Here is an 18946-nt window from a genome sequence, read left to right on the forward strand (position 1 = left end):
CCTTTGTATTTATTTACTATAAGGGAGCAGCATAACTTTCTGGTTTTATTCATTTCCAGTAGTATACTGCTAATTTATGTATTTTTGGTTACAGCAGCATCTGTCTGCCCTTTTAGCATCTACAGATGCGGATATTATTGAAGCAAGCTTGCAGACATTAATGGCTTTTGTGGACAAGTCAGTTGGGAAAAGCTCAATACGCAGATCGTCTCTCGCTTCAAAGCTATTTGCCTTCTCTCAGGGTTGGGGTGGAAAAGAAGGTGGCCTTGGATTAATAGCATGTTCTCTGCCCAGTGTATCTGATCCAGTTTCCACTGAGGTTGGCTCCACTCTCCATTTTGAGTTCTATCGTGCTGCTGATAAATCAGCGAAATCCCAGTGTCCAGAGGAGAACAGGTTGGAAGTAATTCATTTATCGAATGTCAATACTTACAAGGAGACTGATCTTGAAATACTAGACAAATTAATCAAGGATTACAGTGTGCCACAAGCTTTAAGGTTCCCTCTTCTTACAAGACTGAGATTTGCAAGGGCATTTGACTCTTTAACATGTCGACACCAGTATATCTGTATCCGCCTGTATGCCTTTATTGTTCTTGTCCAAGCAGGCCATGATTCGGAAGGTCTATCAACATTTTTGAGCAACGAACCAGAATTCATTGATGAGCTGTTATCACTTCTTAGCTACGAGGATGAGATACCAGAAAAAATTAGGATACTGGGAATCCTTTCATTAGTTGCACTGTGCCAAGATCGATCTCACCAGCCTACTGTATTGTCCTCAGTAACTTCTGGTGGTCATCGTGGTATCCTTCCTAGTCTCATGCAGAAAGCAGTGGACTCTATCATCAATGGTTCTATGAAATGGTCCATAATATTTGCCGAAGCACTTATCTCGCTTGTATCAATGCTGGTATCATCAACACCAGGTTCTCTAGCTCTACAAGAAGCAGGCTTTATACCCACTATTTTGCCTCTTCTCAAAGACACAAACACACAGCATTTACATATAGTTAGTACAGCACTGCATGTCATTGAGAGCTTCCTGGATTATCACAATCCTTCTTCAGCATTGTTCAGAGATCTAGGTGGACTAGATGACACTATTGCTCGTCTTAAGATAGAAGTATCTCAAGTTGAGGTTGTTTCAAAAAAATTTGAAGAGTCTCATTCTAACAATAAAGGAAAAGAGGTTGAAAGCTGTCCACCTGTGCAAGATATACAGCCTTCATGTTCTGAATCCTTGATTTTGTATCATAGGAAGAACTTAATGAAAGTTTTACTACGTACAATATCTCTGGCAACATATGTGCCCGGTAGTTCTGCTCGTGTTGATGGTTCAGAAGAGAATGTGTTACCCCCATGTTTATGTAAGATTTTTAAGAGAGGCAAGGACTTTGGTGGTGGTGTTTTCTCACTTGCTGCAAGTGTTATGAGTGATCTCATACATAAAGATCCAACATGCTATACTGTTCTTGATGCAGCTGGTTTGCCACAAGCATTTCTTGATGCCATAATGGGTGGTGTACTTTATAACTCTGATGCAGTCTCATGTATACCACAGTGTTTGGATGCATTGTGCCTGAACAATAATGGTCTTCAATTGGTAAAGGACCGCAATGCTTTAAGATGTTTTGTGAAAATCTTTACCTCTAGATCATATCTGAAAGCTCTTAGTGGTGACACAACGGGGGCCTTATCAAGCGGACTTGATGAATTAATGCGTCATGCATCATCATTACGATCCTCTGGAGTTAGCATGTTTATTGAAATCTTGAACACTATTTCTAAAGTAGGGTGTGGTGGAGACTCTATTTCCTGTAAGGAATCTGATAATTCCTCTGCAGCTGTTCCCATGGATACTGATGTGGAGGTAGCTACAACACAGAGTGAGGGTGTACCTCCTGAGGTAGGATGTTCAGTCAAAACAGTTGATGCTCCTCTAGATGCTTTGACATCATCATCCATTGAGTTATTTCTTCCTGAGTGCATATGCAATGTTGCTCGTCTCCTTGAAACTGTTCTGCAAAATACTGATACATGTAGGCTATTTATTGAGAAAAAAGGCATTGAAGCTGTTCTTCAACTCTTTAAGTTGTCATCAATACCTGTATCTGTTTCAATTGGTCAGAGTATTTCTGTTGCATTCAATAACTTCTCACCTCAGCATTCTGTTTCTCTTGCACGAGCAGTGTGCTCATTCTTTAGAGACCACCTTAATATGACCAATGAATTGTTGGGTTCGATCTCTGGAACTAAGCTGGTTGATGGCGAACCTACAAAGCAATCAGCTCTTCTGAAGTCACTTTCTACCCTTGAAGGGCTTTTGTCTCTTGCAACTTTTCTCCTGAAGGGAACTACCATTATGGTCTCAGAACTGGCTTTTGCTGATGCTGAGATATTGAAGGAATTGGGGAAGGTTTATATTGAAGTCACATGGCAGATATCTTTACTCAGTGATTCTAAGGTGGATAAGCAAGAGGCAGATCAAGATGATTTGGCTGGGGATGCTTCAATTTCTGAAAGGGATAGTGACGATGACACAAATACAGCACCATTTTCAAGATATACGAATCCTGTTTCAGCAAGGGCTTCTTTATCACCCTGGAGCATGGAGCAAGATTTTGTTTCAACTGTGCGATCCGCTGTCAATATGCACCGCCATGGTCGACACTCATTATCCAGGATAAGTGGGCGCCTAAATGGAGTGTTGGATGCAACAAATACTGATTTGGATGGTCCTTGTTTTCCAGCAGAGACATCAAGGAGTCATGATGCTCTAAAGAAAAGCCCTGATGTTGTTGTTTCTGAACTTCTGACGAAATTTGGCTATACCATGCGTTCCTTCCTTTCTATCCTTGTCAAAGGATTAGTGGCTCGGCGTCGGGCTGACTCTAACCTTAACCCAGCTTCGAGAAGTCTGGTGACTGCACTAGCACAATTTTTCCTTAGTGCTCTTGGTTTCTCTGGACATTCTACTGCAGGTTTTGAGATGTCTTTATCTGTGAAATGCCGTTACCTTGGAAAGGTTGTGGAAGATATGGCTGTGCTTACATTTGACAGCAGACGTCGCTTATGCAATTCTGCACTCGTTAATAGCTTCTATGTGAACGGAACATTCAAGGAAGTTCTAACGACCTTTGAAGCCACCAGTCAGCTACTATGGACACTTCCTTTCTCTGTCTTGGCTGCTGCCACAAATCAAGGTTCCTCTGTTAGTGAGAAGGTGTCTCACAATTCCTGGCTGCTGGATACATTACAGAGTTACTGTAAATTTCTAGAATATTGTGTGAACTCTACATTCTTATTGTCTCCATCCTCTTCTCATAATCAGCTTCTTGTCCAGCCTATTGTAACTGAGCTGTCAATTAATCTATTCCCTGTGCCTTTAGATCCAGAATCATTTGCTCGCATGCTCCAATCTCAAGTTCTTGATGCAGTTCTTCCTGTTTGGAATCATACAATGTTTCCTGAGTGCAGCCCAGCTCTTGTTACCTCCCTGGTGTCAATTATGAACAATATATGCTCTGTTGTTGGAGATATGAAGCAAAGCCGCAGTAGTGTTGGAGTTGCCAACCAGCGTGTTACTAGCCCCCCTCTTGATGAATCTGCTATTGCTACAATTGTTGAAATGGGATTTTCAAGGGCTAGGGCAGAAGAATCTCTTAGAAGCATCAGAACTAACAGCGTGGAGATGGCAACAGATTGGTTATTCAGCCATCCAGAAGAATTTGTTCAGGAAGATGTGCAGCTAGCACAAGCGTTAGCTTTGTCACTTGGAAGCTCCATTGAAACGCCCAAGGCGGATGGGAGCCATAAGAATGATACAGCCATTGCTGAAGAAAAAGGTGTATTTGTGCTCCCTTTGGATGACATCCTTACTGTATCGACAAAGCTTTTCCACTCTAGTGATTCCACCATGGCTTTCCCATTGACTGACCTTCTAGTGACACTATGCAACCGGAATAAGGGTGAATACTGCAAGCGAGTAGTACTGTATCTTTTTGAGCAACTAAGATGTTTATCGTCAGATACCACGGGTGATATGGGCGCTTTGTATTCTGTTGCTCATTTGTTGGCTTTGCTTCTGAGTGAAGACAGTGGCATACGTGAAATTAGTGCCGAAAATGGTGTCATCTCCCAAGTTCTTAACATGTTAGAAAGTCTTAAATCAAGGACAGACCAGACAGATCAGACTTGGAATTCTATCAGTGCTCTGTTGCTTATATTGGATAACATGCTACAATTTAATCCAAAACTCTATATGGAAACAATGGATGGTATATCCAAGTCAATTTCTGATGCATCCAGTGCTGACAGTAAGGCAAATCCATTACCAACTGCTGAAAATAGAACTGAAATTATTGATTCAGCAGATGATGCAAGTGCTAATGTCTTTAAAAAGGTTTTGGGGAAATCTACTGGCTATTTGAATGATCAAGAGAGCCAAAAGGCACTGGTTTTCTGCTGTGAATTCATTAAGCTATGTGTGCCTGCAACAGTTATGCAAGCTGTGCTTCAGCTCAGTGTTCGCTTGACAAAAACACATGCTCTTGCTGCCCACTTCTTTGAAAGTGGTGGGTTAGCATCTCTTTTAAATCTCCCAGGCACTTGCATCTTTCCTGGCTTTGAGACCTTAGCATCTGCCATTGTGCGCCACCTCATTGAGGATCCCCAGACCTTGCAGAGTGCCATGGAATTGGAGATACGACAGTCATTAAATAACCGTGGGAGTCGTACTCCTCGCTCATTTCTGACAATTATGTCCCCACTGATATCTAGAGATCCTGTGATCTTCATGAAGGCTGTAACTTCAGTCTGCCAATTGGATTATTCAGGAGGGAGAATGAATGTAGTGTTGTTGAAGGACAAGGAGAAAGACAGGGAGAAACAGAAAGTTCGTGTAACAGAAAGTGGTGTGCCATGTAATGAGCCTGTTCGGTTGACTGCTGAGGTTAAATCAGTTGATACACCAAACAGATGTTCACGGAACCACAAAAAGGTTCCTGCTAGTCTTTCTCAAGTGATTGATCAGCTTCTTGAGATCATTATGAGCTATCCATCTGCAAGCAAAGAACATCGGTTTGATGGTTACTCCCTGTTGACTCCAATGGATGTTGATGAACCAAATACGAAGGGCAAATCTAAAGTTGATGATGGCCAAGAGCTGGATGGTGATGCCCTCTCTGAGAGATCTGCCTTGCTGTCAAAGTTTGCATTTGTACTTAAGTTGATGAGTGAAATACTCCTCATGTATGTGCATGCAGTAGGGATAATTCTGAGACGGGATACAGAGATATCACAGTCACGAAGTTGCGATCAAGTTGCTGGACACAGTGGTTTACTGCATCATATATTCTATGTGCTACTTCCTCTACCTTCGGTCAAAATGGCTGATGCCTCAGATGATTGGATTGGTAAGTTGTCTGAGAGAGCTTCCTGGTTCTTGGTAGCTTTATGCTGCAGATCTGCTGAAGGTCGTAGAAGGGTTGTTTCTGAAATTGTAAAGGCATTTAACTATTTCATTGGTTCAGCAAGCAACACCTCCAAAGGATCTTTAATACCTGACAGAAAAGTTTTGGTTTTCTCTGAGCTTGTGAATTCCATATTGTCGCGGAATAGTCAGAGCAACTTGCCTTTTCTTGGTTGCTCACCTGATATTGCAAAACCTATGGTAGATGGTGGAATGGTGCAATCTCTTTCTGGTTTGCTGAAAGTAATTGATCTTGACCACCCAGATGCTGCAAGGGTTGTCAACCTGATATTGAAGGCTTTGGATAGCCTCACTAGGACTGCTTATGCCAGCGATCAAGTCCTCAAGACAGATCGATTTACCAATAACAGATTACCAGGGTCACATGAACAAACACGTGAAGCTGATGACACTGTAATCCATGAACAAACTACAGACGACACACATCATCATCCTAACGGCATCATCCAATCTGCAAGTCAGCAAGCTCAAGAACTGTCTCATGTCTGTGGGAACAATAATGAAAACCTTGACCAACCCACTGAACAAGAAATGGGAGTTGATCTAGCCGACAATAATACTTCTAATGGCAATCCTCCAATGAGAGCTGTGCAGTTCATGCGAGAAGAAGCTATTGAAGGTAATGTAATGGCTACTAGTACTGATGTTGGTTTGGCTTTCTCAGTGCAACATCAAGTTGATGATGAAATGGGTGTGGAAGATGAGGATCTTGGGGAGGAAGGTGAGGATGAAGAAGATGAGGATGAAGATGATGATGATGAAGAAATAGCAGATGAGGGAGCTGGTTTGATGTCCATAGCTGACACAGATATCGAGGACCAGGAGAACAATGCAATTGGTGATGAATACAATGATGACCTTATGGATGAAGAAGATGATGACTTTCTTGAGAACCGTGTTATAGAAGTAAGATGGAGGGAAAGCTTAACTGGAATGGATCATCATCTGCGATTTTCCAGGGGTCGTGCAGACTCCAGTGGTTTTATTGATTTATCTTCTGAGTCATTTCATGGTGTGGGGACAGATGATTCATTTAACCTGCATCGTTCATTTGGTCTTGAGCGGCGGCGCCAAAGCGGAAGTAGGTCACTTCTTGATCGACCAAGGACTGATGGGAATGCCTTTCTTCATCCACTGCTTGTCAGGCCAGCACAATCTAGGGAGGGAACTAGTTTAGCGTGGCCCTCTGGAGGACCCTCCTCAAGAGATTTTCACACGCTGTCTTTTGGGAATTCAGACATCCCCTTATACATGTTAGATGCTGGCTTTCCACCAGAAACTGCTCCCGCCGTGTTTGGTGAACGTGTTGTAAGTACTGCTCCGCCACCTTTGATAGATTTCTCACTTGGTTTAAATTCCCTCCGAATTAGGCGGGGCCCTGGAGATAATTTGTGGACTGATGATTGTCAACCACAGGCAGGTAATCATGCAGCTGCTGTTGCTCAGGCAGTTGAGGGTCATTTTGTGTCACAGTTAACTGTGGCTAGTAATTCAAATAATGCTCCTCAGGTGCAGCCTGAACAGACTGGCAATGGTGTGAATGCACAATTAGCGTTACCAGATACAGGAAATGCTGAACCTGTAGCAACCGATCCTCTTTCTCAACCTGTTGGCAGCCATCAGCCAGTTCGTACTGTTAACCAAGGACTTGCTCCTGCTAATGATGTCCTCTGTCCTACAGATGTGCACGTAAATCAGCAGCTTGTTGGTTCCATTTATGATAATCATGTTGAAGAAGCGGTGCGGCAAACAGCACCTGATGATCCTAACGCTATACCTCAGAGTGATGAAATGATGTGTATTGCTGATACACAGCTCGATGGTCATCCTGAAAGAGATTCCTTGTCTGGTAATGAAAGTTATGGTCATATTATGCAAAATGAGATTGAAGCATCTCAACAAGTTCACTTGGGTAATGATCCTAGGGAAGCCCCATCTGATCTGGAGTCAAGCTGCCATGCACTTGTCACGTCTGCAACTGCTGCTCCTGAGCTGAGTGATGCTCATGTGGATTCTGCAGCAGTGGATGCTGATGTTGACATGAACAGCGTTGATATTGCTGAAAATGAAGTTGAGAACTCAGCTCCTGCTTCTGATGGCAATGATTTGTCTTCTAGGAGGCATGAAGAAGCTGAGCCTCAGACAGAGCAACCTAATGCTAATAATGAGGCCTCCAGTGCTAATGAAATTGATCCCACATTTCTTGAAGCATTGCCTGAGGATCTTCGTGCCGAAGTCCTTGTTTCTCAGCAGAACCGTTCTGCCCCAGCTGCTTCCTATACTCCCCCAGCTGCAGAAGAAATAGATCCTGAGTTTTTGGCTGCTCTTCCACCAGATATACAGGCTGAGGTTCTAGCCCAGCAGCGAGCACAGAGGATTGCCCACTCTCAACCAGTTGGGCAGCCAGTAGATATGGATAATGCTTCGATTATAGCAACTTTCCCTCCTGATTTACGTGAAGAGGTAATGCTTCAATTTTAGCAAATTTCCAATCCTTATTTGCATGATGGAGAGGTAAGGTTTAATTTACATACCTGTTTAATACTAATACTGGCCTGTTTTACTGCACAGGTGCTTTTGACCTCATCCGAAGCTGTTCTGTCTGCGCTTCCTTCAGCTTTACTTGCTGAAGCTCAAATGCTACGGGACAGAGAGTTGAGTCGCTATCGTGCTAGAGGGAGCCTTTTTGGTGGAAGCTACAGGCTTGGAGGGAGGAGTCTGCCAACTGATAATCAGACAATTATAGACAGAGCTGTTGGTGTTACTGTGGGTAGAAGGGTTATTTCTACTACACCAGGCGGTTCAAAGGGTAAAGATGTGGAGGGGACCCCGCTTCTGGACTCAGAAGCTCTGCAGGCACTTATTCGCCTTCTGCAGCTTGCTCCGGTAATGTTCACACTGCATATGCTCTAGTATCTAGATAACTGTATTTTTTTCTTGAATAGGGTGGTTTTGGGTATTCTTCTGTAGTTTTATGATGTAATGTAATATTGCATGCATATATTTAGTTGCATAGTGCAAACCTCACATTGTAAACTTGCAATCAGCTAATTCTCAAGGGAATAGGGTGGTTTTGGGCATTGTTCTATAGTTTTATGATTTAATGTAATATTGCATGCACATATATTTACTTGCATAGTGCAAAACTCACCTTGTAAATTTGTAATGCGCTAGTTTCCAAAATGTTAAATGAAATGATAGAGGCTTGCATGGTGGGGATCTGTTATACACCCCTGTAAAATTCTAAAAGCAAACTCAGGATTCCTTGGTGTGCATTTTCTCATCACTATGGTTACAAGAACTGTGAGCAGGCAGCTGCAAAAACTTTCTTGCTGAAAGATCTCTTAAATATATTTGGTTGTGAAGCTTTAATGTGTCAAACTGTCCATTCACATACAGCCTCCGTCCCAAAATAAACGTACATTTTGCTTCTCAATGAGTCAAATCTTTTGAAGTTTTATCAAATATATAGAAAAATATGCTAATGTTTATGATGTATAATAAGTATCATTAGATTGAGCATGAAATATACTTATAATAAACTTATATTGGAGATACAAATATTGATACTATTTTCTATATTTCTAGTCAAACTTTGCGTTTATTTTGGGATGGAGGGAGTAAGTTTACATTGGAAATGAACTTGCAAAATTAAATGTTATGGGGGATGAGTTTTGCATCTATTATTCCCCCACTCCCACTGTGCTGTCTGCTTTGCTATCTTTTCTCTACATCCTACTTGCTCAAGGCAATAAGAATAATGAGCAACCATGTCTCTGCTAGATTGTTACATTATGGAAATCTCACCATCTATGAAATAATAATCTGTAAATTGAATTGAGATGTGTGGTAGGTATAAACCTATATATGTGTCTCATCTATGGACAATAGCATATTATTGGAAGCTATGCATATTTTTGATTGTGTGGACATCCAGGAAGCTCTTAAGCTATGCATATTTTTGATTGGTAATATTTGTCCTGTTCCTTTATTTTCAATGTAAATTTATTTTTTGATTGTTATGCAAAATCAGTCCCTGGTCAGAATTTTAGTGGGCATGCACAAAAATAGCTTTTGCAAATAAGACATCAATAAGACGACTTGAAAATGTTGCTAATTGTCACTCGCTTCTCCTTATTATCAATAAAGATGACTTGAAAATGTTGCTAATTGTCACATGCTTTTCCTTATTACTAAGTTTTTGCCCATATTTCCTTCAGCTAAACTGCTTAACTATTCCACAATTTTGCAGCCACTCAGCAAAGGCCTTCTTCAAAGGCTTATGTTCAATTTATGCGCACATAGTGTCACACGTGTTACCTTGGTTGGCCATCTGCTCAACATGATTAAACCTGAATCTGAGGGGCTTAGCGTATCTGATTGCATGGCTACATATAGATTACATGGATGTCAGTGGAACATTGTTTACGCACAACCTTACTCTGCAAATGGTAGTATTCTCTCTATTTTCCTTTTGTAATTTGTTTTATAACCTTTGGCTCTCCCTAATACTCTCTGTATTATCTTCCTTTTTTCTTCACTGTTGTATTGTTCAACAATGTTATTGGGTACTTAAGCCACCTTATATGCTTGCACTTCATCTCTCCAGGTCTACCTCCACTTGTAACACGCCGACTTCTTGAAATCCTGACATATCTTGCTTCTAACCATCCATCTGTTGCGGATCTTTTGATCTATTTCAATCCTTCAGCTAGTTCAAACTGTTTGACATTACAGCACAATAAAGAGACATCTCAAGAAAGTTCAACGCCGAACATGATGCAACCATCTTCAGAGGGTTATACACCTATTCTATTGTTTCTTAAGCTTCTAAATAAACCCTTATTTCTGCGGAGTCGCGTATATCTTGAGCAGGTATTTATCAGCACTTTTTTAGTGTATGTTAGCTTTTTGTTCACTTAAAATATTTCTCATACCTTTTAATTTTGTGCTCCAGGTGATGTGTTTGCTGGAAGTAGTTGTTAACAATGCTGCATCCCAAATTGATTGTCCACCTCACTCTGCACAGATAACTAACAGTTCAGATATTGAATTAGTTGATGGGACACCATCTCAAACACAGGTGGAACCATCTACTCTGGAACAAGGTCATATCCTGGATAATAACCAAAGCAGAGATGTTGAGGTCCCACCATCTTGTGCTAAACAGAATGATAATGTGCATGAAATCCTTACTCAGCTTCCTGATGCTGAGTTACATAATCTGTGCAATATTCTTGCACTTGAGGGGTTAGTGTTTGCCTTACCCTTCTATTTTATTTACTTAATTTTGCATAGCGTGCACAAATGATGATTTACTATAAATGCTTAGAGTTTTCATGTATTTCCTGCTGAATTAGATGCTTTTTTCTTCTCAACTGATCATTTTCAAGGTGAACCCAGGAAAGTATATTTTTGGCTGATAGTCTGTGAGGGCAATGGTTTGGGAAGAAGGTTCACATACCAAAAATTCCTTACTAACTCTCAACTAGGTAGAGTGGAGAGAAGGTTGCCCAATTAGGTAGAATGAAGGTGAACCCTAGGCTGATCAGTGTGTAATCAAGATGCGTCACTGTAGATAAGATAATCAAGCATCATAGGAAGTTTCTTACCTTCTGTATATTTGTTTTGATCCAATTAGAATGTTACTTTAAGGACACATTGTTTTCCTTTCCATCTCTTGTGAAATTTGTTTCTTGTATCCTTAACAGTGGTCACCATTTGTTTTTTAGATTAATGTATGCAGCAAAACTTGTCCATGTGTAGTAATTTGCAACTAATTGATATGCTTTATATTAATTATACCTTTTACTGCTGGAATACTCAGAGAAGTTATTGTTTGGGTGTAAATCTGATGTGTGATATGTGGAAAATTCATTCTTAGTTCATAGTTTAGATATTTGAAAAATGTCCTCTTTTCAGAGCTTTAGACAAATATGCTTATGTTTTCTTGTTGAAATATTCAGTCTTCCAGATAAAGTGTACTCACTTGCTGCGGAGGTGGTGAAACAATTGGCTAGTGTTGCAGCATCGCATCGGAAATTCTTTTCCATTGAGTTAGCTGGTGTTGCTCAGAGTTTAAGTTCTTCAGCAGTTGAGGAGCTTGTAACACTGAAGAACACTCAAATGCTTGGGCTCAGTACTTGCTCTATGGCTGGAGCTGCGATCTTGCGGGTACTGCAAGTCCTATCTACACTGACTTCGGGTGTGATGGATAGTGGATATGAAAAAGATTTACGACAGGAAGAGCAGTCTATTTTGTGGGATCTGAATGTCGGTCTTGAACCTTTGTGGCAAGAGTTAAGTGATTGTATAAGTGCCACAGAGGCAAAATTTGTACACAATTCATCACTCGCTTACCATGCCCCATTGATGCATGCTTTAGAAGTTGGTGCTTCATCCTCTGGTTCATCATCGCTTCCTCCAGGCACTCAACGCTTGTTGCCGTTCATAGAATCATTCTTTGTCTTATGCGAGAAGCTTCAAACAAATCAACCAGTTACACAATCAGATTACAGTGTTACTGCCCCCGAAGTAAAAGAATCTGCTGGAAGTTCATCTTCACCATCACTGAAGACTGGTGGGATCTGCAATGTTACTTTTATAAAGGTTGCAGAAAAGCATCGACGGCTACTCAATGTTTTCATTCGACAAAGTCCAAGCTTACTGGAGAAGTCACTTTCTATGATGTTGAAAGTGCCAAGGCTGATAGATTTTGACAACAAACGTGCTTACTTCCGGTCGCGGATCAGACAGCAGCATGATCAGCATCTTTCAGCTCCTCTACGCATTAGTGTTCGCAGGGCTTATGTTTTGGAGGACTCATATAATCAGTTGAGATTACGTCGTACCCAGGATCTCAAAGGTCGCTTGACTGTGCAATTTCAAGGGGAAGAGGGCATAGATGCTGGAGGACTAACTAGGGAATGGTACCAGCTGCTCTCTAGAGTTATTTTTGACAAAGGAGCTCTTCTCTTCACTACAGTTGGAAACAACGCGACTTTCCAGCCTAATCCTAACTCTGTTTTTCAAACGGAGCACCTTTCTTACTTCAAGTTTGTTGGTCGAGTGGTAATTTCTTGACACTCCACAATAGTTCAATACCGCTTCATTTGTTTTCCCTTTTTCTGAGACCTAGTTGTTTGCACAGGTTGCTAAAGCATTATTTGATGGCCAATTGTTGGATGTCCACTTTACCCGCTCATTTTACAAACATATCTTAGGTGCTAAAGTAACATATCATGATATAGAGGCTATTGATCCTGATTACTACAAAAATTTGAAGTGGATGCTGGAGGTTTGGGTTCATCTTCTGCAGTTTCTTATTTATTAATTAATTTATATGTGGATCTATGCAGTTCCTTAATTATGCCCTTTTTGAACAGAATGATGTAAGTGACCTTCCCGATTTAACATTCAGCATGGATCCTGATGAGGAAAAGCATATTCTCTACGAGAAGACTGAGGTATTGAAAAGCCATCATGGTTTTTAGCCGAAACCTTTTCTGCTTGCATCAGCTTTTATCTTAGTTGTGCAGTTTAATAACTTTTCAATTCAGGTTACCGATTATGAGCTAAAACCGGGTGGAAGAAACATCAGGGTTACTGAGGAAACAAAGCAAGAATATGTTGACCTTGTAGCGGAACATATACTGACCACTGCAATTCGTCCTCAAATTAATGGTTTCCTTGAAGGCTTCACAGAGTTAGTTCCAAGGGATCTAATATCGCTATTCAATGATAAAGAACTTGAGCTGCTGATCAGTGGTCTTCCTGAAATTGACCGTGAGTGGAGTTCATCTGTCTGGAGTAATTCATCATCTTATTGCATAAGTTATTTATTTCCTTTCATCTTATTGTGTTTTATTTTTCCTTGCAGTGGATGATCTGAAGGTTAACACGGAATATATAGGATATTCAGCTGCATCTCCTGTCATCCAGTGGTTCTGGGAAGTTGTTAAAGCATTCAGCAAGGAAGACATGGCGAGACTACTGCAGTTTGTTACCGGAACATCTAAGGTCAAAAGCTGCTTCAATAAGACTACAGTGAAACTGTAGTTTCATCTAAAAAGTCTCATAAATCTTGAACAGTATATATTGCTCTAAAACTTCAATCAATAACACACATGGAATTTATTTGTATAGGTACCATTGGAGGGTTTCAAAGCGCTACAAGGTATTTCTGGCCCCCAGAGATTTCAGATTCACAAGGCGTATGGAGCTCCAGACCGACTTCCATCTGCTCATACCTGGTAACTTATCAATACGTTCATTTACTGCCTTCCACTTTTGTACCTCTTTATTATGCTACTGTCTGCTCGTTTAGTAATTATGATAAGTGCACATTGAATACACAGCTTTAACCAGTTGGATTTACTGGAATATACCTCAAAGGAGCAATTAGAAGAACGACTGCTTCTTGCCATTCATGAAGCTAGTGAAGGTTTCGGCTTTGGTTGATTGGTTCCTAAGGAGGTTGTAAAGAGTGCACTGGGTCATTTGTTTTCTGCTTGACAATGTACAGGTATGGAAGTGATTATTTCTTTGCGACATCTTATATTAATCATACGCACTCTGTATGTCTTATTTCACAACACTTCAAGCTTCTATTTTCTGTATTACAAATCTAACTGGTCCAAATTGATATTGTTTCCTTCAATGCAATTGAAAAACTACTCAGGATTTTTTATTGCTTTATTTAAAGATCTGGTATAGGAACCCTGAGTTTACCACATGGTTCTTAGTGGTATTCAGTTTTCTGAAGACTTGCTCCGCCTGTTGGTTGTTTATAAAATCCTGGACCAAAAAGAAGAGGATAGTTTTTGTGCTAGATACATGCAAGATATTAGTAATTGGTAAACTTACGCTTTCATTATTGCAAGGTTTCAAATCTATTGGGAAGCTGGGCCAACAATTTTCTAACACATTACTATTGAAATAGCAATGGTAAGATAATATGCTGAATTGACTTGAAACTACCATCTATAGATACTGTAGCTTCACATCAAAATAGACCAAATCAATTATCAAACTAGTAACTAAATATTAAGTTGCATGCACCGACCAGTTCAATCCAAAAGCTTAAGCTGATGGGAGAGGTGGGCAATTCACTTATATTCCAACATTCCCCCTCACGTGGAGGCTCTCTCAAGCCTTAGACGTGGAATAGGAGCGAGCAGTAATTATTTTATTTAATTGCGCTAATCAGGATTCGAACTCGAGACCTCTGGCTTTGATACCATATTAAGTTGCATACACTGACCAGTTCAACCCAAAAGCTTAAGCTGATGGGAGAGGTGGGCAATTCACTTATATTCTAACACTAAATAGGACTGTTATGACTTGTTTGCTTGTAGCTGCTAGTCTGCCACACGAACTAGGAGATGATCTGGTTAGCATAAAATTATGCATGTTATTATTGATGGATAAGTCTAGCTGGTCTGGTCTTTGTGGGGCTGCTGGTGGTTGCTGCCACAAGGACAACATCTTAGCATCTAGGACAACATCTTAGAGGACAGCATCTTAGCATCTTAGACTAGCATCTTAGACTAGCATCTTGGCATATGCTTGGCTGGCTAGCAACCTATAAATACGTATCCCCAACCCCTCAGGTTGGCATGGCATTTGTGTGAGAAATAAACCAGAAAATTTCTCCAACTCCTAGTGTCATCCTCTCTCGATGAGAGTAAGAATTTTGCTACTACCAAAAGTAAGAATTCAACGACTAACAACTGGTATCAGAGCCGTATTATCCTGTAGCCTAAGCATCTCCTGCTCATCTTCTTTCCCAGCCTCGCAACAGCCCCAGCAGCTCCGGCCGCTCCTGCTCACTCCTCTCCCTCTGCGCAGCTCGTCTGAAGCAGCCCTCTCTCCATGCAGCAGCCCCCTGGTAGCGCGTCATGTCCGCAGGGCAATCTCAGCGCTCGGTCGCCTCGAGCATGCGGCGTCGGCAGGAGGCCAAACTTGCCGCGGCAGAGGAACGCGAGCGAGTAGCGGCGGCAAGGGCGTTGAGGCTGGCAGCGGCGGAGCTGGCAGCAGCCAGAGCGGAGGCGGAAGCAGCGGCGGTGACGGATGCAGCGCGTGCGGCGGCAGCAGAAGTCGAGGCCCTGCGCGTCAGCATTAGCAGCTCCGTTTTTGCTGACGACAGCGCCGACGCGGACCTCGAGCTGCTGGGGAGGGAGGCAGGACGAGCGCGGGCGGCGCAGTGGGCAGCCGCGCACCCCACGAGCGCGGCGGCAGCCCAGACAGGAGCGGACGCGCCAGCGGCGCTCCTGGAGGAGGCGCGCACGGCGGCGGCGCTCCTGAAGGAGGCGCGCACGGCAGTGGCGCTTCTGGAGGAGGCGTGCACGACAACGGTGGCGGACGGGTCGATGGAGAGCGCGGCCTTCACAGGCAGTGTGGCTCTCTCTCCCCGGATCGGTACCGTGGTTACCATGGGCTCTAGGCTGTCGTCAGGGACGTCGCCCCCGACGGTGGGTGGCCTACCCTCACTAAGACCAACTACGTCGAATGGGCTGCAGTGATGAGGGTAAAGCTCCAGGTGCGGCACATGTGGGAGGCAGTCCGGTACGGCGACGTCGACTACGACCTAGATCGACGGGCGCTGGATGCCCTCATTTCTCGCTTACCAACAAGCGGATTGCCAAGGAGGCTTGGGACGCCATCGCTGCGGCATGCATCGGCAGCGACCGCGCCCGCAAGTCCACACTGCAGGCACTTCGCAAGGAGTGGGAGAACCTGGCCTTCAAGCTAGGTGAGGACGTTGACGACTTTGCTCTTCGTCTCAACACTCTGTTGCAGAAGATGGTGCAGTTCGGCGATGACACCTACGGCGACGAGAGAGCTGTCGAAAAGCTCTTCCGCTGCGTCCCCGAGAAGTACAAGCAGATGGCTCACTCGATCGAGTCCCTGCTGGATCTCTCCACGATGTCGATCGAGGAGGCGATAGGTCGTCTCAAGGTCGTCGACAACGATGAGCCACAGTCTCTCTCGGGACTCATCACCACTAGCGGGAAGCTCCTTCTCACCCGGGAGCAGTGGGATGCCTGCCAAGGTGACCGGAAGAAGGGGAGCCTTCTTCCGCGACTGGCAGCCGCAAGCGTGGCAAGTCGCGCAAGGCGCGCAGAGATGCCCAGGTTGGGGCGCGAGGACGTGCCGAGGGTGATGCCCGCAGAGGCGCCCAGGGCGGCGCCGCCAGCAAGCACAAGCCGGCACGAGACGACGCTTGCCGCGACTGCGGCCAGCTTGGCCATTGGGCCAAGGACTGTCGACAGCCACGACGCGGCTAGGCCCACGTCGCACAGGCGGAGGAGCCGACTCTGTTCATGGCACATGCAAGCATCGAGCTACCTCCAGCGGCACCGGCCACAACGGCTCTCCACCTTGATGAGCCAAAAGCACACGCCCTCCTCGGCGACGGCTCCGGCAACGACAGGACTGACGGGTGGTGCCTCGACACCGGCGCCACCCATCACATGACCGGTCGACGGGAGTTCTTCACCGAGCTTGACTCTAGCGTCCGAGGCTCCGTCAAGTTTGGGGTTGCCTCCGGCGTGGAGATCAAGGGTGTTGGCTCCGTCATCTTCACCGCTGTGTCTGGTGAGCACAGGCTGCTCACCGGAGTCTACTACATCCCCGCGTTGAGGAACTCCATCATCAGCTTGGGCCAGCTGGATGAGAACGGTTCGCGCGTGGTGGTTGAGGATGGAGTGATGAGGATTTGGGATCGCCGTCGTCGCCTTCTTGCCAAGGTATCCAGAAGCGCAAATCGACTCTACGTCCTTAACGTGCAGGTGACGCAACCCCTCTGTCTCGCTGCTCGTCGGGACGACGAGGCGTGGCAGTGGCACGAGCGTTTCGGGCACCTTCACTTCGAGGCCCTGAAGCGGCTCAATGCCACGGAGATGGTGCGAGGCCTGCCGTGCCTCGACCATGTGGAGTAGCTCTGCGACGTCTGCGTGTTGACGAAGCAGAAGCGACTCCCCTTTCCCCAGCGGGCGAGCTTTCGAGCCAAGGAGAGGCTCGAGCTTGTGCACGGGGACTTGTGTGGCCCAGTGACACGGGCCACACCGGGAGGACGACGTTACTTCCTGCTGCTCGTCGACAACCTCTCCCGCTACATGTGGGTGATGGTCCTCGGCAGCAAGGGAGAGGCTGCGGACGCCATCAGGCGCTCGCAGGCTGCTGCGGAGGCGGAGTGCGGCTGCAAGCTGCGCGTGCTGCGCACCGACAACGGCGGCGAATTCACGGCGGTTGAATTCACGTCGTACTGCGCTGATGAGGGCATTCAGTGCCACTACTCCACGCCGTACAGCCCACAGCAGAACAACGTCGTCGAGCGGCGCAACGAGACGGTTGTGGGGATGGCTCGGGCCCTTCTTAAGCAGAGGGGGATGCCGGATGTCTTCTGGGGAGAGGCGGTGGTGTCGGCCGTCTACATCCTCAACCGCTCGCCTACCAAGGCGCTTGACGGCAGGACGCCGTACGAGGCTTGGCATGGGTGCAAGCCGGCGGTCTTCCACTTGCGGGTCTTCGGCTGCCTCGCGTTCGCCAAGGAGCTTGGCCACATCAGCTAGCTCGACGACAGGAGCATTCCGGGAGTGTTCATCGGCTACGCGAAGGGCTCGAAGGCCTACCGCATCCTCGACCCAAAGACACAGCGTGTGCGCACGGCGCGCGACGTTGTGTTCGACAAAGGGCGAGGATGGGCGTGGGACAAGGCGGTGGACGACAGGCTCGGCTTCGACGTACGACGACTTCACTGTCGAGTACGTCCACTTCGAGGGAGCTGGGGGAGTAGGCAGCTCTTCTTCGGCGAGCGCGTCTACCCTATTCCCCGAGCCTCCAACCCCGGTGCCTGTTACTCCGATAGCACCACGCTCTCCAGCCAGGACCTCGGCTGCGATGAGTCCTTCGCCGGCTCCACCACAGCTGGCACCGCCACGCACTCTAGCACCGACAGGCACCTCTCCGGACACGTCTACTCCAACACCAGCTTGTGTCGAGCACAACCTCGGTTGAGCTTGCTACTCCGCTCTCTCACGACGAGGAGCGCATCGACGCGTACAACGACGGCGAGCCGTTGCGGTACCATACGATGGAGAACCTTCTCGGCGACCAGCCGGTGCCGGGACCGGTGCCTCATGACCTGGAGGCGCAGTTGCACCTTGCGTGTGACGATAGCGAGCCTCGATCGTTTGTAGAGGCCGAGAGATGCGGCATGGCGCGCCGCGATGCAGTTGGAGATGGACGCGGTCGAGAAGAACCGCACCTGGGAGCTTGCTGACCTTCCTCGTGGTCATCGCGCGATCACCCTTAAGTGGGTGTACAAGCTGAAGAGGGATGAAGCCGGCGCCATCGTCAAGCACAAGGCTCGCTTGGTGGCACGAGGTTTCGTGCAGCAGGAGGGGGTCGACTTCGAAGACGCCTTTGCTCCCGTGGCACAGATGGAGT

At 45.3% G+C, this 18946-nt stretch overlaps 2 protein-coding genes across 6 annotated transcripts in view; one reads left to right on the forward strand and one right to left on the reverse strand.

Annotated features, from left to right (window-relative positions):
* Nucleotides 1-18946, forward strand: part of LOC136549712 (E3 ubiquitin-protein ligase UPL1-like) — a 33748-nt gene that overhangs the window by 2581 nt on the left and 12221 nt on the right. For 3 of the 5 annotated variants that reach the window (XM_066541094.1, XM_066541095.1, XM_066541093.1), the window contains exons 4-15: nt 95-7957; nt 8066-8380; nt 9747-9945; nt 10104-10369; nt 10452-10744; nt 11461-12565; nt 12645-12791; nt 12880-12960; nt 13054-13279; nt 13374-13513; nt 13640-13746; nt 13852-14018. In XM_066541094.1, the coding sequence (XP_066397191.1) occupies nt 95-7957; nt 8066-8380; nt 9747-9945; nt 10104-10369; nt 10452-10744; nt 11461-12565; nt 12645-12791; nt 12880-12960; nt 13054-13279; nt 13374-13513; nt 13640-13746; nt 13852-13954 (10845 nt within the window). In that variant the 3' untranslated portion in view covers nt 13955-14018. The remainder of the gene's footprint in view (nt 1-94; nt 7958-8065; nt 8381-9746; nt 9946-10103; nt 10370-10451; nt 10745-11460; nt 12566-12644; nt 12792-12879; nt 12961-13053; nt 13280-13373; nt 13514-13639; nt 13747-13851; nt 14019-18946) is intronic. The other 2 variants (XM_066541097.1, XM_066541096.1) reach the window with 2 other exon arrangements.
* LOC136548526 (uncharacterized) lies at nt 14563-15929 on the reverse strand. Its single transcript, XM_066540018.1, has 2 exons — nt 15534-15929; nt 14563-14580 (listed from the first exon to the last, which is right to left on the reverse strand). Exons 1-2 carry the CDS (start codon nt 15927-15929, stop codon nt 14563-14565), a joined length of 414 nt encoding a protein of 137 aa, XP_066396115.1.

This window comes from Miscanthus floridulus, chromosome 4, assembly GCF_019320115.1.
Source record: "Miscanthus floridulus cultivar M001 chromosome 4, ASM1932011v1, whole genome shotgun sequence".
Lineage (NCBI taxonomy): Eukaryota > Viridiplantae > Streptophyta > Magnoliopsida > Poales > Poaceae > Miscanthus > Miscanthus floridulus.